Genomic DNA, 25,416 nt, shown 5'->3' with positions numbered 1-25,416 from the left:
TGAATATAGGCTTCTTAACCTACATGTGCATGTGTCGATGTGCTGCTGGATCACGACACAGCCTTTCTGGCCTTTTTATATATCACCAGTATATACGGATAGAAAAGTAAGCTATCATGCCACTCTAGCTGAAGAAACTGCATGTCGTGCATCGCGAGACTCAAGGACGCGTAGTCAATGCGAGTGAATGAATGAATGGATTGCCTTCGACCCTCGTATTTGGCTTGACCCACACACCACTCAACTCCAATCAGGGCCTGATCCTTACTGTAACTTGCTAAACACAAGGTTCTTTGCCCTGCCCTCGGGTCGGGCCCCTTACCCCGACTGGCGATGGTACGGTTGTGTGTTCCAAGTTTAGATATGGCATGGACAGATCCATTTAGGAGTGACAGTCAGTACAGTATGGTACAGTGTTTTACCTGATGGTTATGTTGTCCTATATCATTATTCTCCGTAGCCTCAGCTGTAGTGACCAATATTGATTCTGTTGGTGTGCTTATGAGCGAACAACTGTAGTGCTGAAAACAGACCGGTCTTGTGCTTGACCAGTCAAATCACCCCTTTACAGAGCAAAGCCCGCCTGAAGCGCCACGTCCTGTCGCTAAAAGTATCACGATGGGACGTTGGACCTGAAATATAGCACCATTACTCCTTATGGCCCGCCGTACACAGTGCATCACTAGCTGTATCCATTTTCGGCGTCGCCCTTTTTTGCTGGGGCACGCTACTACCGCACTAGACCGTCCTGCTCGGCCTCCTACTGTACCGCTACTGCTTCACACGCCCGTGCAAGACACAAGACCCAGTCGTTTCTTCAACTCTAGGACAGTCTTCTTTCGTGAGCGTCTCGTCTTGTCTCGTCATTTTTCTGCTTTTCGCTACAGCTTCATTGACCGGCCTCACTCGCTTTGGCTGTGTCTCTTCTTCCACAATCGCTAACTTGTTCTAATATCTGACCTATTCACCAACCTCTCAGGCCCTGCACCGCAGTCGCCTAGGCCGTGATACTTCGTTCAATCGGGCGAAAAGGAGGGCGGCGTTGCCCAGCGACCGAAACCTTCATCCTATCATTCGACCAACTTCCTGCAAGCCTTCCAGCCGCATTCAATTGCTTGGGAGTTGATCGATATCAAGTTCATTCGTTCATACATCTAATTGTCACCGTCTGTCGTTCTTCTTTTGTTCCCCGGACGTAATATCCTACGTTGTTGCACTTAAACTCGGCCGTTGAACCAACACCAAAACTCAATCCCGTGTACAACATCTACATCGCAACGTGCAATATCCTGTGATTGTCCCCATCGAGGGCATCACTTTCATCGACCATGGCGAGCCGAATGTCCATGTATTCGATGGCCTCTGAGGGCATGGGTGGCCCTCAAGCTCCCCAGCAGGTGTCAACCACGACTCTCCTAAATGCCATCCACAACATCTACCTTTCCTCCCAACCGTTCCAACTCGACGCCAGCACCAGTCTGGTCGTTAACACATGGCTCACAGCGGCTCAGGCTGGTGCGACTGTTGATGCCACGCTCGCTGCTCGAGCATGGGAGCATGCCAGGCGTCGTGCGGAAGATGGCTGTGTTATTCTCGGGTATGTTTCCTTAACACCATCGATTGTTTTCATTGCTAATAACTTATAGCTCTCTCCACCAGTCAACTCCCTCGCTTCTCGTGCCGTTCCTCAACACCTTCCCTTTTGCTATTCCTGCGTCCATCTACAAGTCATTGGAGGCTGTACGACCGTTTCTTCGATGTGTGACTCCTTACAATGCTTCGGCCCCTCGACAGATCGCCCTCGGCGTAACACTGACAATGAGCTTGGGAGGAAATGTTACAGGAGCTTCTTTGTCACTGGCCCAGGGTGGAATTGACACCGAGAACGGCCTTCTTAACATTCCCGCTGAGGCAGGCTACCGAGCTTTTGACGTTTTCTACTACCTACTCACATCAGCTTCGACACCCGCCGAGAGAGAGTTCTTGGGTCTCAAGTCACCTTCAGCGTACGCTCTTCTTGCTCGCTCAGGCACCTACGAACCCCCCTCTTACCTCATCACCGCCGATGATGGTGCCGCTGCCGACGACTTCCGCCAGGCTCTGAAGGAGATTGGCATCAAGGGATCTGCCCACCGTAACTTCATTTCCACATTAGCTGGACTCCTCAAGCTTGGTAACACTCTCGACTACGACGCCGACTCCGATGACTTCGAGGAGATTTGTGAAGATGTCAGCGGTCTTCTTGGCATGGAGCCCGAGGTTCTCATGCAGCAGATGAGCACTGAGGATCGACGAACACTCGTCGCTGGCTTGTACGAAGCTCTCGTTGACTGGGTTATTTCCAAGGCCAACGCTGCCATTGCCGCTCAAATGCTTCGTATCCGAGATGGTGATGAATCTGTAGATGGCCGTGGTGTCCGTACTCCTACCTCCAACGAGGACGGTGATACTGTTTCCATCACTGTTGTTGAAGTTCCCGAGCCTGCCCTGGGACGGGCTCTGGCTATGCGAACCATTTTTGACGACACGGTGGGCATCAATGCTGAGATGATTGAAGACGGCGTCGAAATCCACCCGGCTCCATCTTCAGTTGTACGTGAGATGCAGCAAGCCGTTTCCGATGTTGCACCTGATCTGGGCATCATGACTGGCCCGCAAGGCCGAGACCGACAACATGATCTCGAGAAGCGGGAAGTCATCCTGGAAAAGGCTGCGTACGCCTCAGAAGACGACAGCTTCCTGAAGAAGCTGTTGTTCCCTGTTGAGGGCCAAGGTATCAACCTTGGCCGTGCTGGTCGTTTTGACCTGCCTGCTCTGTTGAGCGCCAGCCGTGCTTGGTTCCATCTGTCTCTCCATCCTACAGACGATTCTCCTGCCAATTTGGCCACCCTCCCTGCCATCACCTCTGCGTGGTCAGCTGGCACAATCTCTCGACAGCTTCGCTCTTGGAGACTTCCTGAGTGGGCTAACCGCCGTAACAGAAATCTCGACTACACCGCCGACTTTGATGTTGATGAGTTTGTTGGTCGTTATGGCGCACTGGGCTGCAAAGATGGCAAGGACGGCATCGAGACTTGGATGCTCGAGAGAGGATGGAGCAACGGTGAAGTCTTCATTGGCAAGGAACGAATCTGGGTTCGCGAAGGTCCCTGGTGGGAGGCAGAGAGCATGCTCGATATCAGACCCGCCCACAGTCTTCAAAGCATGGGTCAAAATCCCTTTTCATCTGGGTTTGACACAAGCTACTCAGCCAACCCTCCTAATGGTAGCGGCTTCTTCCCTCCTCCTGCCATGGACAACAGTATGAATGGCAGCAATGACCACATCATGCACACCCGCAACTTCAGCCAGGGTAACATGAGCCAAGCTACCTTCAACCAACACCCTCAGTTGAATCCTCAATCCGCACCTTCCATCGCCCCATCTGCGATGCGCAACGGCCCTCCCCCTTCTGGTGACTATGGTCTCGGTAACAAGGGTGATACCTACAAGGGACAGGTGTACTACAACGAGGATGGAGAGTTTACCGGCATGCTCGATGGAGAGCTTGCTAATGGCAAGAAGATCGAGACCAAGCCATTGACCTTTGGCCGACGAGCCTGGGTTGCCTTTGTTTGGGCCTTGACTTTCTGGATTCCCTCACCCCTTCTCAAGTTTATCGGACGCATGCGACGACCTGATGTTCGTATGGCTTGGCGTGAAAAGCTTGTTCTGTTCTTCTTGATCATCCTCATCAACGGCCTGGTCATCTTCTGGATTATCGGCTTTGGAAAGCTTCTATGTCCCAACGCCAACAAGGCATGGAATGTCAAGGAGGTCGCAGGTCACGCTGAAGATGAGGACGCTTTTTGGGTTGCTATTCATGGCAAGGTTTACGATATCACCGACTTCTGGCGACAGCAGCACAGTGACACAAATATTCGTGTCACCAAGCAGAACATGCTGCCTCTCTCGGGTATGGTCCTGGATAACTACTTCATGCCTCCCCTGAACAGAGCCTGCAGAGGCCTCGGTATCAAGGAGACCACCCAGCTCACTTACAACGAGACTCTTACCAACCCTCTTGCTCAGCACATCTCTGGCTTCTACACTCGCGATCGCACCAGTGCTCTCAAGGACCCTGATTGGTACTGGAAGAAGTTCCAGCCTAAGATCAAGGAATACTACCACGGTGATCTCGTGTTCAAGGAGAGCACTGTCAAGAAGGAGGGTGAGGGTAGTGAGCAACACCCTTGGGTTATGTATGGAAACCAGATTTACGATCTTACGGACTACCTACACACTCTGGATGTCAACGACAACTTCGACTCGTACAAGTTCTTGAACGAGGATATGGTCAACTTGTGGAAGAACAGCCCCGGTACCAACATTAAGAAGGATCTCGACGACATGATCGCAAATGCAAAGAATGAGACTGTGGCTGCCAACCTTAAGAACAGTTGGTCCTGCATTCAAAACATCGCGTACAAGGGTATCACCGACTTCCGTGACTCTCCCAGGTGCAGAGTCAACAACTACCTCCTGTTGGCCTTCGCCATCATTATCTGTATCGTCACGGCAGTCAAGTTCCTTGCTGCCCTTCAATTTGGTTCCAAGCGACGCCCTTCGCCTCAGGACAAGTTTGTCATCTGCCAGGTGCCCGTCTACACTGAGGGTGAAGACTCTCTCCGAAAGGCTCTGGACTCGTTGACAGCCCTTCAGTACGACAACAAACGCAAGCTGATCTGTGTCATCTGTGATGGTGTCGTCGTTGGTGAAGGTAACGATCGCCCTACACCCAAGATCGTTCTCGATATTCTCGGTGTTGATCCCAAGGTTGATCCTCCTGCGCTCCCCTTCAAGTCAGTTGGCGCTAGCAGCGAGCAGCTTAACTACGGCAAGGTTTACTCTGGTTTGTATGAGTTTGAAGGCAACGTTGTTCCTTACATTGTTGTGGTCAAGGTCGGCAAGGAGTCTGAGCAGACCAAGTCTAAGCCCGGTAACCGTGGAAAGCGTGACTCTCAGATTCTCCTCATGAGCTTCCTCAACCGTGTCCACCACCGCGCTCCCATGTCTCCTCTTGAGCTTGAGATGTTCCATCAGGTTAACAACATCATCGGTGTGGATCCTGAACTCTACGAGTATCTTCTCATGGTTGATGCCGATACTTGTGTCGAGGAAGACTCCCTAAACCGTCTTGTTGCCGCCTGTGCCCATAACGCTAAGATTGCTGGTATTTGTGGTGAAACCGCCCTGGAAAACGATGAGAAGACTTGGTGGACCATGATTCAAGTTTATGAGTACTTCATCTCTCATCATCTCTCCAAGGCTTTCGAATCCCTCTTCGGTAGTGTTACTTGTTTGCCTGGATGGTAAGACTCTTCTTTTTCACCATTGTTATGATTTAGCTAACGCGTCTCGCAGTTTCACAATGTACCGACTTCGAACCGTGGACAAGGGTAAGCCTCTGATTATCTCTGATGGTGTCATCAAGGATTACAGTGTTTGCGACGTCGACACTCTTCACAAGAAGAACCTGTTGTCTCTGGGTGAAGATCGTTACCTCACTACCCTGATGACCAAGTACTTCCCCGAGATGTCCTACAAGTTTATTGCCGATGCCCAATGTAAGACTGCTGCTCCTGAGTCCTGGAGTGTTTTGCTGTCTCAACGTCGACGATGGATTAACTCAACCATCCACAACCTGGTTGAACTTATGCAACTTAAGGAGCTCTGTGGTTTCTGCTGTTTTAGTATGCGCTTTGTCGTGTTTATCGATCTTTGCGGTACCATCATTCTCCCCTCAACCTGTGTATACATTGGATACCTCATCTACATCCTGGCTACCGGCAGTGGACCCATTCCTTACATTTCTCTTGCTATGATTGGTGCCGTTTACGGTCTTCAGGCTCTCATCTTCATTCTTAAGAGACAGTGGCAACACATCGGATGGATGATTATCTACATCCTTGCTTTCCCTATCTACTCTTTCATCCTGCCTCTCTACTCCTTCTGGAACCAGGACAACTTCTCATGGGGTAACACCCGTATCGTCATTGGAGAGAAGGGTGACAAGCAGGTTGTCGCTGTTGATGACGAAGGCTTTGACCCTCGCTCTATCCCTCTGCAGCGCTGGGACGACTATGCTATGTCCAACAACCTTCCTGGCCGCCGCGGTGGTTACCACGAGAAGACTGATTACTCTTACGGTGACAACTACGAGCTTGATGAGATCAAGTCTGTGTACTCTGCCGGACCCCAGGGCTCTGTCCTGACTGGTATGCCCGGCCGTAACACTTACATGCCTCCTCAGTCTCCTGCTTTCAACAACGGCCGCACATCTACTATGGGCTTCCAAGATCAACAACCCTTGCAGCACCGCCAATCCATGATGTCCATGGGTACAGGCATTCAGGACATGCGCAGTCAGTCACCGTACCAAGACTACCCTGGCCAGCACCCTAGTGTCGCCAACCTCCGTGGTCAGGCCAACCTGTCGCCTGCTACTGGCGGTGGCCACAGCAGATCCGGCACCGCTCTGGGCTTCAGCAGCGGCTCTCGTTCGCCTATGCCTGACGCCATGCGATCTCAGTCATCATTTGACTTCCAGCATGGTGGGGGTGGTCCCAACGACATGGCCATCGTCGAATCAATTCGCTCTGTTCTCTGCGAGGTTGATCTCGACACTGTCACCAAGAAGCAAGTTCGCGCCTTGGTGGAGCAGCGCCTTCAGACTGAGCTTGTTGGCGAGCGCCGCACATTCATGGATCGACAGATCGACTATGAGCTCGAGAACATGTAATCTGAACACCAGAAATGTGGAAATGCGTAACTGTTTTATACTATAATCTTGGGTACATACCTTTTATTGGGTTTATACAGCGTGTCACAGCAGTATCATCTACTTTTTGGGTAGCGCTGTTGACGAAAGTCAGAGCATGATGGAAACATAGGTGTTGGAAAGAAAATGAGGAAGTGAGAATATTGGCAGGCGTTTGATGATATTAATGGGCAGATATGGGAGTCCTTCTTTGGAAAGTTTATACTACTGGTTTACTGTAAAAATGGTTACATCTCTTACTATCTCTTAATGCTACAATGGCTGGCTGGAACCGCAATTGGTTCTTGTTTTTCGTATACTCATCTATCTATGGTTAAATACTACGTTCACTGTGTCATGCCTCTGATTTCTTCTCACGTAATGCAGTATGAACAACTGATAACTAGCAAGAGGTAAACCTGTAATGCCGATAATAAAAAGACCCATGGTCGGTATTCAATTATTTATTGAATCTGCTAGCCTAGTCTCCTGTTACGATTCGCCTTTCGCTAATGCTGTTGCTCATGCTCTTTTCTGTGTCGTTCGTTATCAATAATTGAAAAGTCAATTATCTTATTCAAGCAAGACACTTGCGTCTACTGCTGCTTGTCCAAGTTGCCCACGCCCTTCAAACGTAGGTACACATCTGTTCCCCATCCGTACAGGCTCTGCACCGCAATCCCTCCGCCAAAGTACTCCGCATAGGCTCTGCTCAATGGCAATCCGTAACCTAGGCCGGCGATGGAGCTACCACCAGTGCTGGCGGTAGATATAGCGCTGAGTCCACCATCATTGCCATTTGCATCTCCAGGGAAGTCGTCGACATCGTCAGAGAAAGTGGTGAACGAGTATGACCAGACATTAGGGCTGACCTCTGGTGGAATACCACCACCACGATCTCGGATACGGATTGTAACACCCGGAGCGTTGTCATCCAAGGGAACTATGGCGTCGTTGTTCTTGCTTCCGTTGTCTGTTGAGGGCACGCCATTCCGGTCTTCAGCAGATGAGCCTGAGGCGGATGTTGAAGGGTCTCTAGGTAGAGCAGGCTCTGGGGCGATAGTGACTATTACTGGCTCGTTGGACTTGTTCTCAATAGTTGCGCGGAAGGCGTTTTTGAGAAGTTCGGTGACGATGTACTCGAGATGCATAGGCACGAATGCAAACGTCGTATCCGGTTCGCCGCGAATGTATAGGAGTGGTCGCACACCGTAACGGAGCTCGCAGATATCGGCAACGAATCCAGCGCATGATTCTACAATTTGTGCTGGACGAAGAGCTGTGTCAATGACTCCAATGTAGGAGGGATGCTCAGGGCATGGTGTCGGACTGGCACTAGGATCAAAATGTGGCTGTGAACTAAAATGCAATGCAATGTGCTGTTCTGCAATAAGTCGTGTACCAATTCGAGCGCGAAGATGTTGATCGAGGAACCGCGTTACCTCCTCAGGAGATATGTATCGTCGGCATTCGAGGAAGCCCTTTGCGAGAATGGGGATCGTATCCGTATGCGTCGCCACGAGCTCGGCAAGGACATTAGTGAAGTGTACTTCATCCTCGAGTGTGGAGATCGCTCGTCCTTCCCGGGTTGCGTGCCAGTATGGAAGGAGGATGGATAAAGAATGAAGGTAGTTGTTGTATATACGGGAGATGTTTGGGTTCGAAACGACGATGTATGGGAGGTTGCGCAAAGCTTGGATACGGTGGGCGAGGCGCACTGGAAGGAGGGAGAGTGCGAAGTTGGCGGAAGAAAGAAGAGATTCCGATGATAGAGGTGGTCGGCCGTGTCTGCAAGGTCAGGCATGATTAGCTTGTGCAAAAGCTGTGTGGCTGGCTGGTGGAACATACCTCACAAGATCCGCAAGACACAATGGATGTTGATGAAGCCGGGCAAGAGTCGCAATTTCATCATCCGTTACCTTTTCAGAGTGTATGCTCCGTCTTGATAGCAGGCCAGTCCCTGTATATCTGTATGTCCGTTGCGATTGTCTAGGTCCTTTCCATTGCGACATATATCGTTGTGATGTGCGGTAAGGACATGACCGGAGAATTACAGCGGCTGTAGGCATGCGCTGCCGAATTGACCTTGTGGAAGAAGTAATCATGGCAGCATACTGAGCTGGGCGCAACAGTCTTCTCTCGTTGTATATACACCCACGTCTCGAAGTAGGCAGGTCGTTTAGAGAATTAAAATGGTGGCTGGTATGTTGATGTGCGAATAGCTGTATGTACGTATGATGGGATGGATGAACGGAGCTGGATGACTCGCCGTCTTTTGCTGTGTCCGGGGAAATATGTGGAGAAAGGTCACGGAACTTGAACGGCTTATCACCTCTTTGGGCCCGCTTGGGGCCGGCTTATCGCTTATCATACCCGGCAGGTGGGTAACAGAAGAATTGTCCTCTAAGGTTTAGGCTTCCATAATAAAGTAACCTAACTACGGGTCTACTTTAGCATAAAGTGACTAATTTATTTCGTCTCTTATGTCTCTAGGGGCCAATTCTTCTTACACCCTGAGGAACGGCAGCTTTCAACTGCGGGGTGTTTGGGCTTATCTGCTATACGTCACTGAGACTCCCCGCTAACGATAAGGCATCATAAGCTCCCGTCTCTAAGGGTCTTTCATCTTTTTTTGCTTGCAGGACGAGGACATTGTAGTAGAATCAGGCTATTCATGCAGGAACAATAGTGAAGATGAGATGTAGTGAATGGATGGCCATTGTAATGTTGTTTCACACTCTTCCATGATGATGAGAAGAGCTGAGTGATGATATCCAAGTTGAATCCAGATATAGTTGATAAGTAAAGATATAGAGCTCGCAACATAGATATCTCACACGATTCATTCAGTTCTCAAGAACCCCACAACTGCTTCAAATATCTCGAGTCTCTGGCGAGTCACAAAGAGAGTCGAGTCAATGAATCCCGACCTGAGACATGGGTAGGGTTGAGCGGCCCTGATGGAAGAAACCCCACAAAAAAGGTCATGACTCGAGGGGCCGTCTTCGGAGCTGGAGATACTATTATTCTAAGACCCTGCCCGCACCTTTCCGACCCGACTTCCATTGTATTGCGCCTGATACCGAGTTGATTTGTTTCTCGTATCTAACTTTTGGGTCCATCTCTCGCACTTGCCTATTCAGGTCACCTTTTGACACCAAAAAATCATCACAATGGCTCCCGAACGTGTTTGCCTGTAAGTCAACCCCTCCAGCTACGAGTGGTCCATGATCCAATCGACTGATAGCTAACTCAATTCAGTGCCTACTCTGGTGGTAAGTTGAGCAAGCTTTGGATCATGCCATAGCTTCAATACTCACGATATACTAGGTCTCGACACCAGCACCATCCTCCGATGGTTGGTCCTTGAGGGTTACCAGGTTGTCTGCTTCCTTGCCGACTGTGGTCAGGAGGAGGACTTCGATGCTGTCAAGGAGAAGGCCCAGAAGCTCGGCGCTGAGCGCATGATCATCCAGGATGTTCAGCAGGAGCTTATCGATGACCTTGTCTGGCCTGCCGTTCAGTGTATGTTTAATCCCGTCCTTTGCATAAACCCAACAGCTTACTGACACTCGACAATTACAGGCAACGCCGTCTACGAGGACCGATGTAAGATGCGACATCCCGCTTATATCCTTATCCAAGACCAAGCTAACATCGAGACGACCTCCTCGGTACCAGTCTTGCCCGCCCTGTGATCGCCAGGGCCATGGTCAAGGTTGCTAAGGAGCACAACTGCACAATTCTCAGCCACGGATGCACTGGCAAGGGTGTATGTTCTTCAATTGTATCATTCATGTTTCTCCTGCTAACGTTTCTAGAACGAGTATGCTTCTCTATCCGACAAAGCTCTGGTCTAGTACTTACATCTCTCTAGTCAAGTCCGATTCGAGCTCGCATGGAAGGCTTGCGACCCCACCCTCAAGGTTATCGCTCCCTGGCGCATGCCCGTGTTCTACAACCGATTCGCGTTCGTAACTGTCTCCCATTTCTCGGTCGCAATTAAGCTGACAGCCCGATAGTGGACGTGCCGATCTGTTGAAGTTCGCTTCTGAGCAGAACATCCCCGTCAGCTCTACCCCCAAGGCCCCCTGGTCTATGGACGACAACATCATTCACTGCTCTTACGAGGCCGGTGTAAGTCTTCATATATCTGTCGAACCTATCTCGTGTCATACTGACTCTCTCAGATCCTCGAGCAAACCGAGCTCGAGCCCCCTAAGGACATGTGGAAGCGCACAGTCGGTAAGATGTTACTTAACATTGTAGAGATTAGCAGACATTGACTCTATCTGCAGACCCCATGGAGGCTCCCGATAAGCCTACTCCCTTCACCATCCACTTCGAGCAGGGTGTTCCCGTCAAGCTCGAGGTTGGCGACAAGACCATCACTGGATCCCTGGAGATCTTCAAGGAGGCCAACGAGATCGGCCGAGCCAACGGTATTGGACGTGTCGACATTGTCGAGTCTCGATTCATCGGCCTGAAGAGCCGAGGATGCTACGACACCCCTGGTCTCACTATCCTTCGACAGGCCCACATCGACCTTGAGGGTCTTGTCCTCGACTCCAAGGTTCGAGCCATCCGTGACCGTCTTACTCAAGACTGGTCTGCCGCCATCTACAACGGCATGTACTTCAGCCCTGAGCGTGAGCTCGTTGAGCACGCCATCAAGTTCTCTCAGCGCCAAGTTGAGGGTAAGGTTAGCCTCATCGCCTACAAGGGCAACGCCTACGTCGTCGGACGTTCCTCCGAGACCTCCAACCTCTACTCCGCCGATGAGAGCAGCATGGACACCCTCGACATGAACTGGACTCCTCAGGACACCTCCGGCTTCATTGCCATCCAGGGTATCCGTCTCGAGAAGTACGGCGCGAGGAAGATCAAGGACGGCCAACCCCTTGCCCCTTAGAGTAGAAGTAGAAGGCGAAAACAAAATCCAACTCCTATTGTGCAGTAGTTCTTTGTTACTTTCAAGAGAGAAATAAAAAATACAAATGATATCAGATTACCTTGCCATGATGTGTGCAGATGCCATGCCCATGAAGGGGCTGAACGGCGATGTCTTCTGGTCCCGTGTTCACACCCAGGTCTCAGCTCGTACCGGTTGAGCTTTTGAAACATATCATCAGCAACGTATACGAGGAATGAACTTATTTGATTCGCAAAGTACTGTTGTACTTTCTGGACCTATAGTGGAAGTATGCGCAGATAAACGCAGCAGGATTTTCCCCAGCAGTTGTCGATACCCTTCATCTTTCCAAAAACCGTTCCCGTCCTCCATGCCATATGCCATGATTTCCTGCTACCGCCGCAACAGATCTAAACTTGAGGTTCGTCGCTAGGTTGTAGTCGATATCAAGCCTCCATCTGCGGGGTTGCGGGGTCAGCTTGAGCAAGCTCCCGCGAAGCTCTCACCCCGCTCCACTAGTTCGCGCGATTGGTTGCATATGAGCATGCCAATTCTATGGTTCGAGGTCCAATACTGTTGCAGAAGCAGAACAGTTGTGAGGATAGAATAGTTACTTGGAAATGTTCATGATCAGAAGATGGTAGCTCAAGCGGGTCACGAGACACTGAGAAGAAGGCAGTTTAATAATTATATTCCAGGACGCCGATGCAACAGAGCTCGAGATAATATGGCATTTCGTCCGTCTCCTCTTTGCATTTCCATCATCTACTGGGTCGTCATTGTACCGTCCTCCTCGACAGTCTTTACATGCTCGTGGTTCTCGAGGGTCTGTATGCAATCTTCGGGGAATTCGACACTGTTGTCATTGTACAGTCAGTCTTCCATCGGCCATATCAAAGGTGTAGCGAGGAGGATAACATACGCGAAGCCCTTGATAAGGCTGTACTCGTGTGTGATCTTTCCGCCCTGGTCCTGGGCGTGCTGCTTGGCCCTTTTAACTGTCAATATTTGGATGTTTTTCGAGTTGAGTGTAATCTAATACATACGACTCGACCTGGTCGGTGGACGCATCGTCCTTGCAACAAACCTGAAAGAAGATGTCAGCCGATAGTTCTTGATCGTAGAACCACATTTCAGGGGGTCTTTACAATGTAGGAAGGCATGTTGGATTTAGTTGTGTGATGAAACTGTTGATGTCTTATGATTGTTGTATGTGAAGCTTTCAAGTTGATGTGGCTGCGGGTGCCGCAAATTATATCCGTCATTAGTTGGGCTGGAGCGTGACCACGGCCCATCCTGCTTTGCCAGCACCTCAGGCGCTTGCAGGTCTACGTAGCTCCTGTACGCATCCACTTTGTTGTCAGATATCCAATGAATCTTGCTTCCCCTCCTTTGTAACTGCTCGTTTCGATACACTTTCTTGGTGGAGAGTTTGTCCTCGGCTGTTATAGGGTAGACTCCGACTCGTGTCTGACGGCTTGTGAGCATGACGCAATCTTCAAGAACGGTGTGTGACGTCGATTAGTATCTGACAGCAATGACGTGGTTACTAGATTACACAGATGGTATCTATATACTTTGAAGCTATGAATCACAGGTCCAAGAGGTTTGCCTGTGAATGTATATGGTGTTGGGATGAGATGTCCTGGATTGACGCTGGGACACCTTGATGGAGAACAATGGTGACCTGGGATATGACTCGTTTGAGCCTGGACTGACCTGAGTGGACGCAACTAATCAATGATTAGATAAATAAAGATAAATTCAGCATCATCATAGTTTCCCTGATACACTCTAGGAAAGTTTAGACACAAGGAAGTTTCACAAGATAGCACCATTTTGATATAGGGTAGGCAAAATCATCATGATGCCCCTCATGAACTGGACGATCCCCCACCTCTAGCCGAGGAGCGCTTGTTAACGGCCAGAGACTCGAGACTTGCATGACGTAGACGATAGATAACGGATAAGCATATCGCATTGCGCCAAAATAGCCCCTATGATAAGCTTATCCATCTGCAGGTCTAGTGAGCAGAGCAGCTTGGCATTGTGTCCATCCTGACGGGTCATTGTACGAGAGATCATGATGAGTAACCATGAGAAGCTATGGTCATAGTGGCTACCAGATGCAGGCAAATTGTTGATTCCCACGTGAGTAGCTTGTACACTCCGGCAGTTTTGCGCTGGTACCATTTTGATGAAATTGTTGGAGAGCTGCACTGTTGACGGTCGGACGCCACAGGACAATGATTGTGGAGACGCCGAGCTGTCGCATTCGTATTCGGTCGCAGGACTCGGACCATCGAAAGGTGAGAAGAAATGAAATCGGCATCAAGTAAAGTCCGTCTCAGTTATTACTACCGTGCCACAGACGGGATGATTTGAGTGCTCAAGTTTGCTGTCCCATAAGAGCATGCTCATCAAATCATCGTTGCATTCATTGACTTCACCTTACAACTTATATCGATAAGTAACCACACACGTGATACGGTAGAGTGGTTCAACCGCTGGGCCTTGCTCACCTGATATCTGTTTGCTCCAAAAGTGAGACGCCTCTGTTTTTGTTTTGTGGACAAGAAGAGCCAGAAAGGATGCGACTTGATGTCAAAACCCGAATATTCCCAGATAAACGAATACGCCGTATCCATGTCGAACCGTTCTTCGGTGAAGTGTGGTGTGGGACCCTAGACGATCGAGCTAGGAGCGGACCCTGGAGATGAGCCTTTGTAAGCACCAATCTGACTGGCTGCGTCCCTGGCCTTGTAAGTAAGATGGACCAATAGCGGCTGATCGATCATACTGAGAAGGGACGGGGCGTGCAAGTAGTCTTTCAGGGCTGTCCGAATCTTATAGCGACCAGTCATGGAAAGCTCCTTATGTTAACAATCATGACTCCTTGATCAACACAGATATTATGCTGTACGGTACTCCGGAGTTAAGTATCCAAATTCGTTACTTCCATGTCTGCGTATCGGCAGACAATCGATCCATATCCCTAAGCGACCAGATCAAAGACAGCCAGGGGCTAACCGGCACTGGCTGTCTAGATCTTTTCTCTCGAGACGCATTGGCCAAGAGTCTGCAGAGTATTGACTTGTAGTTGAGATTCAACGGCGCGTAAATGTGAGGCTCTCAGATAGGCTCAAGTCTGAGTTCCAAATTGACACCTATCATGTGCTCTGCAACATACCAAAGAGGGGACCAGTTGCGGCGTATCGGATGCCGCCGATAGCTTTGTTGGGAGCCCTGCATCAGACAATGAAGTACGTCCATGGCACAGTAGAGACGGTTTTCATGCTATGAGGCTGAATGGGAAACATACGATTAGGTAGATTACGGATAGAAGAATGGTCGCTAATAAGCGTTGTCCCGAATATCAGGCTAGGGCCCGCTCAGATCTGTGACGGAAGACGCGGAAGAAGGCGAGGCGGTGGACTTTATGAAGAGCAGCTAGAAGCTAGCTAGCAGGGCTGTCTGTTCTATACATACGGATACGATTATGGATGGTAGGAGTCTCCAAAGACAAGACATTATAAATACGCGGATTGTTTTAGCGTTTATCTTGCTGTCTGCAAGTGAATCAAGAGTCACGCGTACGCTGTAGCAGCTGTATAAAGGCGGTATATCTTGTATTCAACGATGGACAGTGCCTGGCCTCATACGTATGTTGATCTTATGTGCGTTTACAATCACTATAGATCATGTAAACCTGAGTGGTCTGTCTTCTGTACAGGTCTTAATTACTGCTGAATGTGAACAAGCGAATGCTACCAACCAACTTAGACCCTTTACAGGATCGACAGTGCTCGAGTTTCGGAGACTAAACTTCAATGGGAGGTAGTAGGGTGTTAAAGTGGCTAGTACCTCAAGCGTCTTGATTAACACCAGGTCAAGGGGAATTTCTTATGAGAGACCCAGCAAAAAAAAAAAAAGATGGGAAATTGTCATACAAACGTGCGTATATTTTAATTTGGGTGCTGTCTCTCATCATTTTGTGCAATGCAGATCTATGGGAAGTTGAATAAAGATACCAATCAGTTCTCTTTCATTAATTGCAAGTCTCGAATGTATGGACATCAATAGGTCGAGTCCAGTATGCAACTTTGATGCAGTTTACGGAGCCGACCCCCCTCCAACTCTAATCAACCACGCTACAAGCTGTCACGCCCTGCTCAACAGCGTCGCTTTTTGGGAGACAGAGCCACAGTAAAGCTTTCAGGATGGAAAACAAAGAATGGAAAATGATCAGAAAGCACGTAGAATCCTTGACTTCATCAATTGGCTTTTTAAACAGAAAGATCCAATGACCAGATCATGATGGCTCTGCTCTCCTCTGTCGTCATGTTAAATCTCCGCTACTTAGCGAACTCGTTCCCGTTAATCGTCCACACCCTGCCCTTGTAAACCAACCCTTGACCTTGAGACCCCAGGGCCCTCTTTTTAATTTTTTTCCTGGTCTTGTCAGGTCCGTTCCCTGTAAATGACTGGCAAGGAACGCACTGAAGCCATTAAGTGACGGGTAGCAACTTACGCGGACTCTGCAGACGAGAGGCGTCTGCGGGTCAAGTCGCTGTAGTAGTAAAAAAACAGCCCAGAAAGACAAGACATCCATTCATTGAACGGACGGGACGGACAATTACTAAGAAAGTTAACATCGGACCTCCCCAACGTGGAAAGAAATACAACCTCCACTTCCCCTTCTTTTAACAACCTCCTGTCCCCTTCCCTTCCCTCCTACTCCTTACCCTCCCTCCTTTTCCTCCCACCTACATCTCCTTAGTCGCAGGGAGTATTCAGTGGTTGTGACGATAACAAACCAGCAGCACATCTCGCTTGGCTGGACTTCGAATTCGACTGCGACGCGACTCATCCGAGCGACTCTCTTTAGGCTTTGCCCATTGTCGCGTTAAACACAATGGAGGCTGTCAACTCAACCGCCAGCGGCTTCTCGTCCGTCTTGGCCGGTACCAAATACGCCAACGTTAACCTTCCTCCTCAAATCGACTATGTTATCGATGCCGTTTCCAATGCCGGTGTCTGGACCTGGGTGATCACTTTCATTGCGCTCTGCGTTGCCTATGATCAGAGTATGTGTCATTCTGCGAGGCTCGGCCGCCATTTCGCTAACCACAGCTTCGCACAGTTGCATACATCATCAGGAAAGGTCCTATCGTGGGTCCTGCCATGAAGCTTCCCTTCATTGGCCCCTTCCTCGATTCCATGGACCCCCGATTCGACGGCTACCATGCCAAATGGAGCAGCGGTCCTCTCAGCTGTGTTTCTATCTTCCACAAGTAAGTTGCGACGACGAACCTGGAATTGGGCCATACTGACATATGCTAGATTTGTTGTTATCGCTTCCACTCGCGACATGGCTCGCAAGGTCTTCAACTCTCCTGCTTATGTCAAGCCCACAGTCGTTGATGTTGCCCCTAAGCTCCTTGGACACGACAACTGGGTGTTCCTCGACGGAAAGGCTCACGTTGACTTCCGCAAGGGCCTCAACGGCCTTTTCACTCGCAAGGCCCTCGAGCTCTACCTGCCCGGTCAGGAGGAGGCCTACAACACTTACTTCAAGCACTTCCTCAAGATGACTAAGGATGCTGGCGGCAAGCCCGTTCCTTTCATGCACGAGTTCCGTGAGGTCATGTGTGCTGTTTCTTGCCGAACTTTCGTCGGTCACTACATCTCCGACGAGGCCGTCACCAAGATCGCCGAGGACTACTACTTGATCACCGCTGCTCTCGAGCTTGTCAACCTCCCCGTTATTCTCCCTTACACCAAGTCTTGGTATGGCAAGAAGGCTGCTGATATGGTCTTGGCCGAGTTCTCCAAGTGTGCCGCCAAGAGCAAGGTTCGAATGGCTGCCGGTGGTGAGGTTACCTGTATCATGGATGCTTGGGTTCTGTCAATGATTCAGTCTGAGCGCTGGCGCGAGGCCGAGGAGAAGGGCGAGCCCCACGATGTTGAGAAGCCCACTCCTCTCCTCCGCATGTTCAACGATTACGAGATCTCCCAGACCATCTTCACCTTCCTCTTCGCTTCTCAGGATGCTACCAGCAGCGCCGCCACTTGGCTCTTCCAGGTTACCGCCCAGCGACCCGATGTCCTTGACCGTGTCCGAGAGGAGAATATCAAGATCCGCAACGGTGACCCCAACGCCCCCATCACCATGGACCAGCTCGAATCTCTTACCTACACCCGCGCTGTTGTCCGCGAGCTCCTCCGCTGGCGCCCTCCTGTCATCATGGTTCCTTACGTCACCAAGAAGGCTTTCCCCCTGACCGAAGACTACACCGTTCCTAAGGGTAAGTTTGAAAACACCATGTACTTGCCGCGTTGATCTCGAAACTGACTGTTCTCTCATAGGCTCCATGTTGATTCCCACCACTTTCATGGCTCTGCACGATCCCGAGGTTTACGACAACCCCAGCCACTTCGACCCTGAACGATACTACAGCGGTGACGCCGAGGAGAAGGGTTCCAAGAACTACTTGGTGTTCGGCACTGGTCCTCACTACTGCCTCGGCCAGGTCTACGCTCAGCTGAACCTGGCTCTCATGATCGGAAAGGCCTCTGTCATGCTTGACTGGAAGCACCATGCCACCCCAAAATCTGAGGAGATCAAGGTCTTTGCCACCATTTTTCCCATGGTATGTGTGCAATCCCCGAATGAATTTTTGACAACGACTAACCTCAGTAGGATGATTGCCCTCTGACTTTCGAGGAGAGGAAGTGGTAAGCGGTACCGTGCGAATTTTCGTTTTAATATAAGAGACACCGCTTCATCGATCGCATCTTCAACGTTCCTGATGCCATCATGTTAGGTTTCACCTAACAAGACGCATCTAATGAGGGACACGGAAAGACGTGGACGAGGAATATGGCTGTGAAAAACTTAAGTTCCAGCAAAGACAAGGCTGGAATACTTGACCTCCAATAATTCCGGAAAACATTCCGGGTATGGAGCTCGAGGAGCCACGCAGCATCGATGTGGATGAAAAGAAGAGATATGATGGTTTATCAGTTTTAATACCTATTCTCGGTGTATATATTGGCAGCCCGAGGGCTTTGGGGATGAATCGGTCATAGAGATGATCGCCATGACTATAATATGGCATTTGGACAGCGCAATGAAAAATAATTCAAGATCAAATCAACGGGAGAGAGGTGACTTGCGGTCGAACTAACGTCAGCGGGCACTATGAAGGATTCATGATCACGTTACTACTGCTCCATGAGCTTATCAGCTCCGGGTTTCAGAGACACCCTCGTTCGGCAATTCACTAGAAAATCTAAGCACCGTGAATTGTGATATTGAGGATGTGATTGCTGGTTATGTGTAGACACCTTGTGCCAGTATCGCCATGGCATTTCATTGAGGTGCTTGTTACATCATCCCCACCAAGGTTCCCGAAGTGACAGACCCCTAAATACCTTAGTCAGGTAGCTTAGCTTAGTTAACTGGGTATAGTCTGAGATTCGCCATCTTAAACCTCAATACAACGTCACTACCGGAACGATACACAGTAAATCAACATGGCTTCCCGCCGTGCCTTTGTGTCTTCAGCTCTGCGCGCCTCAGCTGCCGTCCGCCCCGCGCGGCCTATCTTCTCTGTCGCAGTGCGTACAGCCAAGCCCTCATTAGTACCCCGAGCTTTTGCGCCCTTTGCCAGATCGACACGAGACTATAGTGTCAAGACAAGTGAACCAAAGCAATGGGAATTTGAAGAATTGAAGAACCTCGTGCAGAAGGGCGCCAATGACGAGATTATCATTGTTGGTATGCTTCACGCTATTCGCATCCACAAGACCCGAGACTGACATTATATTGCAGACGTTCGAGAACCGCACGAGCTGTTCGAGACCGGCAAGATTCCCGGCGCGATTAACATTCCTATCACAACAGCAGTACAGAGCTTCCATATTCCCGAAGAGGATTTCGAGGAGATGTACGGATTTGAGCGACCTTCGAAGGACAAGGAGCTGTTGTTCTACTGTAAAGCTGGTATTCGCGCAAGGTCAGCCTCACAATTGGCCAACCATGCTGGTTGGAAGAAGACGAGCGAGTATCCCGGGAGCTGGCTCGACTGGGCGGAGCACAACGGACCCGTTGAGAAGGTTAAGAAGTACTAGGGATCGCAGTAAGAAAGGCTGCAATGGAAAGGGCGAGGTGCATTGGGAGGTCAAACATTGATCAGATGAAAGCGCCTTCTAACTTATTATACAATGCCGAGATGATCCATTTCCTCCAAACTCCGTTTTGGCTACGCTACGTTGGGGCTGTAATCAGGACCCAGGAACACATATTGTCTTACACGTGTTATTCAAACCCTCATATCCCATCTCATCTTTCTAGCAAATTTCCCTGAATCTGTTCTTTAAAACATGCGATCGCCCTTGCCCTTGTCTGGTGTGCTTGACACGGGGCTGCCATGAGCAAAGAAGAGGATCTTGATGGCAAGCGCCAAACCAGCATGAAGTAGCACAACCACGACCAGCAGAATCTTGCTGACCTGGCGGTCCGTGGCGCTAAGGACGGGATACAGGTTGCGTAGCAGGAAGGCGACAGAGATACCAAAACCGACTCCAACAAAGACCCAGTTGAGAATGGAAATGGGGGATGAACTGATGAGAGCCACAGGAACCCAGATGAGGTTAGAGTACCCGTACAAAGCCCAGCACTCGAGAAGATTGGCAGATTCGCTACCGAAATATCGCAGGGCTAGGAAGAGACCCATAGGGATGAAGAGGGTGTAGCCATAGATGAGGCCAGCGGCGCCTAGTTTCATGTTAATGCGCAACCCTCGACAACAAGTGCTATATAGATGCAAACATACCACTGAGGAGCTTAAAGTCGTAAAGGAACGGCCCCTTGCCTGTATCAGACATGTACTGGCTGATGGTGCCGCCCAGGAAGAGAATCAGAACAACCGTTGTGGCGATCCAGAACGGTCCATACAAATCAGGGTTGCCTTCGAGGACATCGAGGAAGTTGGCTCGAGGGAAAAGAGCAGCCCAGCAGCGGGACAGGACAGCGGATGTATCGACGTCGAAGAACTGCGCGTAGAAGTTCATGCTCCAAAGGAAGCGCTTTGATGACCCTGAGCCGCTTGAGGCTGTGGCTGGCGCGGGAAGACCGCTGCTGCCGGAAGGAGGCTTGCGAGTGTTGGGATTTGTGTCGTTGAAGTTGGACGTATGGAATTCGAGGTCTTCTTGGAGATCGGTGTGGCCGAGGTCGCCCTGGATAGATGTCAGTAGCTGCCAGAGCTTGGTGTAGCTAGAGGGGCTTGTATACCTCATCGTCGACGTCGACGACGGCATCATAACCAGAGCCAGACATTACGAATACTTGACAATCCTTTGGATTGCTTTGATGTGATATAAAGAGCGACTCGTTCTTGGTTGGCGATGTGTACGTGGTTGGAAGTGAATAGCGCTTTTACAAGGGAGGGTAAAGTTGCTGCTACTTGTTACAGGTCGCTGACAACTTCCAATTGGGACAGTTTGGCAGTTGTCGTAATTCAGGAGCGCGCAGCGTGTCAAGCTCCAGCCCCGAAGTTTAAGCGGCGCCTCATGATTTCCGGCTTTTGTCTATCACCACCCTGGCATGATTATCAGTGGAGCTATGTAGAACATGAAACACCCTGCATACCGAACAAGGTAGTGAGGGATAGAGCGAACGGACTCCAAATTCTCCAATTGATGTATGCTTGCTTGTATGTATCGCGATAATTGAAGTTGTCACTATTCAGACTTGCACGATATTTAAGGAGCCCAATTATTGTTTTCAATATTGTAGTCCTGTGTCATCACTTGCTCCCCCGAAGGTAAGAGGCACAAGTACAATTTCCCGCCCACAAACACACAAACACAACACAACTATCCACAAGCATTGTTCGAAGCGTGAATGCTTTTTATTTCTTTTGGGGTCTGGCCGGGACACCTTGCGGTACGGCACATCATCATATGGGCATCATTTAGAATGTATTGCCTGAGCTGCACATGCTATTTTAAAAACAACCAGCCTCGTGTGAACAAAAGAAAGCTCTCCTTCGTCCTTGCCATCGACCCCCAAATGCCAAATCCCAGACGCCACATCCATGGAGTAATCGTTTATTTGAGCTTCTTCTTGGGTCGGAGCTGGTTAGTGTGACCACACTTGCGCTTGCGGCAGTTGGTGGCACGAGGAGGGAGACGAGCCTGAGAAAGTCTGTTAGAATCCGGTGCGCTCGGCGCGATGTGAGGCTCAACATACGTAGCACTTGCGGCAGATCATCTTGTCGCAGTTGAACTTGGAGGCAAGAGCCTTGAGCGAAGGCTCAATGATACCACCACGGAGACGGAGGACCAGGTGGAGAGTGGACTCCTACAATACGGCGTAAGTATATGTTCCCATCATTTTCCTTTAATGCCCTGCGGTCGCAAGCGCATTCCAAATTCCACGCACCTTCTGGATGTTGTAGTCGGAGAGAGTTCGGCCATCCTCGAGCTGCTTACCAGCGAAGATCAGTCGCTGTTGGTCCGGGGGGATGCCCTCCTTGTCCTGGATCTTGGACTTGACATTGTCGATGGTGTCCGAGGACTCGACCTCGAGGGTGATGGTCTTGCCCGTCAGGGTCTTCACGAAACTGGATGGCGCTGTTAGTACACGAACGTACGGGGGCGAGATTTGTCGATAATTTTCGGAATCGGCGGGTTCGAGCTTACATCTGCACTACATTGGGAGTCAGTATTCACGTCTTCACCCAGTCATTTGCGACCACTGGTAGGGGTATACTCACTCTTGACTGATTTCTGTGACGGTGACGATGTGAGGATTGGAAAGCCGGGCTTCTTTCTGCGTGCAATATTGGTGGGGCGAAAGCAAACGAAGGGAAGGAAAGCCCTAAGGTTCTGGTGGGTCACGTGCCTTCCATTTCGCGATTGTGACCTTCGCTTGGCTCGGGGGTGGACCCATCACTCGACAGCACTCATGATATCATGCCCTGGCATTTTAAAGCTCGGGTCATCGGTGTAAGTCAAAATAGTTGGCTGGATATTATAGAATTATTTGCTATATTTTCATGCAAACCTATATCATTCCGTTGGCCTGTCTACGGCGATTCGATTGCCAACCAAGCACCCTCTGCTCCAACATATAAACGGCCTGGACTGTTTCGTCTAGCGATAAGCCCGATATGTGACCTTGAAAACTGGTTAGCTTTGATGGGTTGAAGAGGGCATGGTGACTTACCAGCAGTCCGATACAACGCCTGCGCTGTCTCAGTCAAGTCTTCTACTGCGCGGAATGCCTCATAATTTGGCTCCAGTGAAGCATCATCTTCTTTTTCAGATCCATCCTCTCCATTGACTGTAATGGCTCGGCCAAGGATCTGTCGCATTTTATGATCGTTATCCTTCTCAGTACTCTCTTCAAGAGGGGCTCTAGGAGGCGGAGCACTTTCTGACGGGAAGAATCTTGTGATTGCCGAATCGTCTATAAAATGTTAGCATGTATCTTTCGATGTGCTCAAATAACCCACTCTTCCTATCAATCGTGCTCATAACGTGAGTAAAGTACTGGTTAAGCTCCTCCACTGTCATGGACGTTACTTCGCCTACTGTGACCTTGTCAAAGCTAGGCTCCTGTTCGGGAACCTGTGATACATCTGTCAACTGCTGGATGCCTTTTTTCCATTTTGTCCAGTCAAATCCGATAACCTGCTCAGTATCGGCGACTTGGAGCAACGGAGCGTGACGTCCTAGTGGGAAACACAGCTTTGCGGCAACGAGAATAGCAGAGATAAGGAGAATCTCAGGATAGTCAACATAGAATCGCCGTGACTGCTCGATAGGTAACTGGAAAGAGAATTGCATCACCGATAGTATACTCTTGGCTGTGACCAGGGCTTCAACTAGGATAATGGTTAGTATAGAGGCTCATCATACTTCGAAGAGGAACATACTGGGCAAAGCGAGCTGCCTGACAAAGTGAACCAAAGTCGGCGTCTGGTTGATAGCAGGGAACATCATTCCGTAATTGTAATTGTATGACAGTGCGAGATCTAGCACTGCATTATGCAAGTCGATGCCCTTGAGAGAGGAGCGAAGGGGTATTTTGAGCGCTCTCGTGTAAGCAGACGGCAAACGATCCTGCATCTCTTGTGGCAGGTCGTAATACTGAAAGTCATTAGAGCATGATCACCATCCCTAGAATACAACTTACCGATCGCTTGTACGGTATTCGTTCGGTATTGGCCCAGAGACACAACTCTCCAATGGTTGTAGGTATTCTGAGCAGCAAGCATCCAAGATAGCACAAAGCCAGTGTATCGTTCAGGTTAGGCATTGGCCACTGCGAAGTCTCCTCTGGATTCCAGCTCTGGGCTTTAGTTGTCTGTGTTTTTCGCGTTTTATCTTGGCTCTTCTCATCCACTGTAGGCTGGGAGCTGAACATTGCTAGGCCTTCATCTTGTCCTGTTTCTTGTTGTGTTTCCTCATCCACGGCAAGACCGCCGCCGCGAGTACGGAGATCCCAAAGGTCTCGAACCACAGTCTCAAGCTCTTCCCGATGGCCTTTGCTCTTTATGAGCCATAGAAGCTGGTTCCTCAGAACTAGTTGTAGGCACTCAAGAAAGAGGTTTCTTCCTGCCTGGCCAGTGAGATGTCGCAACTCCTTCTCTTTGATCTCCTTTTCTTTTCTGGCCTTGGTACCGAGATTTCCTGCATCTACCTCGTCGCCTATATCAAATTGAATGAAACCCTGTTTTGTTACATCAGTTGATGGGTCTCAAAGGTCAATGTTGTGCCGTACCTCAACTTGATGTCCATTGGAGCAGAAGCGCAGACCATACTCCAAGTACCATTTTCGGGCACCACATTCTGGGCATCTCTCACCACGAGGAAACTTGCGAAGATCTTGCCGTTCCATGGTTCTGACGGATCATGATATTGAACTCTTAAATCCTGAATCTGTTTTGTTTTTCTTTGCAGCCCGACCAGCTAGTACACGACAATGTGACCTGGCCGCTGTGGTGTTGGCGCAGACAAAAAGAAAAGTGGTCAAAGCATGGCAAACTCAGTATTACATATGATTTGTCGATGTTTGTCGCAACCGAGAATTTACGCTAATAAAATGGCAAGTTAGCGTGGAGAGGTCAACAAAATATCCAAAACATCTTTCTAGGCTTGTTTGTCTCTTTATGTATTTGTTTCAAGGATGTTGATCCATCACGCCCAAATCGCTCTCTAGGTTACGGCTGCGCATCTCACCAATTGTTGACGTCCACACGCAGGCCTGAGATTAACTTTGACAACTCAAACATATTATTCTTGTCTCACGCCAACACGTCGACATGTCCAATAGACTTTATGATAGTGCCATATTACTTAATAACTTCACATCACCAAGAAAAAGAGTATAGTTAATCAACTCCAAAGCTCTCCCATTTTTCGTCATTTAATTGCTGCTACGTATCGTGACATGATGGTATTTGCAGCTTGTGAGCTAGGAACAAAGGAAAACATTTTCGAGCCTGAGGCTCGAGTCAAGGATTGCCTTATATCATAAACGGCAGGCAATCCCATCAAGGTAGAGGGAATCCTTCTGCGCAACGCCTACCCATGGCCCATGAATATTGATGCGCCGAAAGTCGATCAAAACAACAAAGATCCCCTGGTCAGACCATCTTCTGAAATAGATCCCCAGGGGCCAAGTGCCATC

At 49.6% G+C, this 25,416-nt stretch overlaps 8 protein-coding genes across 8 annotated transcripts; 4 read left to right on the top strand and 4 right to left on the bottom strand.

Annotated features, from left to right (window-relative positions):
* Window positions 1–1,328: 1,328 nt before the first annotated feature.
* Window positions 1,329–6,781, top strand: FIESC28_04369 (uncharacterized protein; the record flags this gene model as incomplete). Its single annotated transcript, XM_031158516.1, has 3 exons — window positions 1,329–1,597; window positions 1,647–5,351; window positions 5,404–6,781. 3 exons carry the CDS (start codon window positions 1,329–1,331, stop codon window positions 6,779–6,781), a joined length of 5,352 nt encoding a protein of 1,783 aa, XP_031017461.1.
* A 614-nt stretch (window positions 6,782–7,395) lies between these two features.
* On the bottom strand, window positions 7,396–8,904 carry FIESC28_04368 (uncharacterized protein; the record flags this gene model as incomplete). Its single annotated transcript, XM_031158515.1, has 2 exons — window positions 7,396–8,587; window positions 8,648–8,904. The coding sequence occupies 2 exons, from the start codon at window positions 8,902–8,904 to the stop codon at window positions 7,396–7,398; spliced, it is 1,449 nt and encodes a 482-aa protein (XP_031017460.1).
* A 1,068-nt stretch (window positions 8,905–9,972) lies between these two features.
* Window positions 9,973–11,711, top strand: FIESC28_04367 (uncharacterized protein; the record flags this gene model as incomplete). The annotated part of the gene is made up of 10 exons (XM_031158514.1): window positions 9,973–9,995; window positions 10,061–10,074; window positions 10,130–10,324; window positions 10,385–10,408; window positions 10,462–10,571; window positions 10,621–10,625; window positions 10,677–10,769; window positions 10,822–10,936; window positions 10,990–11,044; window positions 11,098–11,711. 10 exons carry the CDS (start codon window positions 9,973–9,975, stop codon window positions 11,709–11,711), a joined length of 1,248 nt encoding a protein of 415 aa, XP_031017459.1.
* Window positions 11,712–12,476: 765 nt separating this feature from the next.
* FIESC28_04366 (uncharacterized protein) lies at window positions 12,477–12,843 on the bottom strand (the record flags this gene model as incomplete). The annotated part of the gene is made up of 3 exons (XM_031158513.1): window positions 12,477–12,567; window positions 12,634–12,702; window positions 12,758–12,843. 3 exons carry the CDS (start codon window positions 12,841–12,843, stop codon window positions 12,477–12,479), a joined length of 246 nt encoding a protein of 81 aa, XP_031017458.1.
* Window positions 12,844–16,626: 3,783 nt separating this feature from the next.
* Window positions 16,627–18,453, top strand: FIESC28_04365 (uncharacterized protein; the record flags this gene model as incomplete). Its single annotated transcript, XM_031158512.1, has 5 exons — window positions 16,627–16,798; window positions 16,855–17,005; window positions 17,055–18,019; window positions 18,081–18,364; window positions 18,415–18,453. 5 exons carry the CDS (start codon window positions 16,627–16,629, stop codon window positions 18,451–18,453), a joined length of 1,611 nt encoding a protein of 536 aa, XP_031017457.1.
* Window positions 18,454–19,250: 797 nt separating this feature from the next.
* Window positions 19,251–19,847, top strand: FIESC28_04364 (uncharacterized protein; the record flags this gene model as incomplete). Its single annotated transcript, XM_031158511.1, has 2 exons — window positions 19,251–19,494; window positions 19,549–19,847. 2 exons carry the CDS (start codon window positions 19,251–19,253, stop codon window positions 19,845–19,847), a joined length of 543 nt encoding a protein of 180 aa, XP_031017456.1.
* A 245-nt stretch (window positions 19,848–20,092) lies between these two features.
* Window positions 20,093–21,054, bottom strand: FIESC28_04363 (uncharacterized protein; the record flags this gene model as incomplete). The annotated part of the gene is made up of 3 exons (XM_031158510.1): window positions 20,093–20,493; window positions 20,552–20,954; window positions 21,010–21,054. 3 exons carry the CDS (start codon window positions 21,052–21,054, stop codon window positions 20,093–20,095), a joined length of 849 nt encoding a protein of 282 aa, XP_031017455.1.
* Window positions 21,055–21,827: 773 nt separating this feature from the next.
* On the bottom strand, window positions 21,828–24,624 carry FIESC28_04362 (uncharacterized protein; the record flags this gene model as incomplete). Its single annotated transcript, XM_031158509.1, has 9 exons — window positions 21,828–21,914; window positions 21,970–22,080; window positions 22,162–22,342; window positions 22,422–22,428; window positions 22,948–23,190; window positions 23,237–23,608; window positions 23,660–23,873; window positions 23,920–24,456; window positions 24,508–24,624. 9 exons carry the CDS (start codon window positions 24,622–24,624, stop codon window positions 21,828–21,830), a joined length of 1,869 nt encoding a protein of 622 aa, XP_031017454.1.
* Window positions 24,625–25,416: the final 792 nt, after the last annotated feature.

The sequence above is a fragment of the Fusarium coffeatum genome (assembly GCF_003316985.1).
Source record: "Fusarium coffeatum strain FIESC_28 chromosome Unknown BRIP53273_contig_88, whole genome shotgun sequence".
NCBI classification, from domain to species: domain Eukaryota; kingdom Fungi; phylum Ascomycota; class Sordariomycetes; order Hypocreales; family Nectriaceae; genus Fusarium; species Fusarium coffeatum.
The sequence above is the reverse complement of the archived record's forward strand: the minus strand, read 5'-3'. Positions and strand labels throughout refer to the sequence as shown.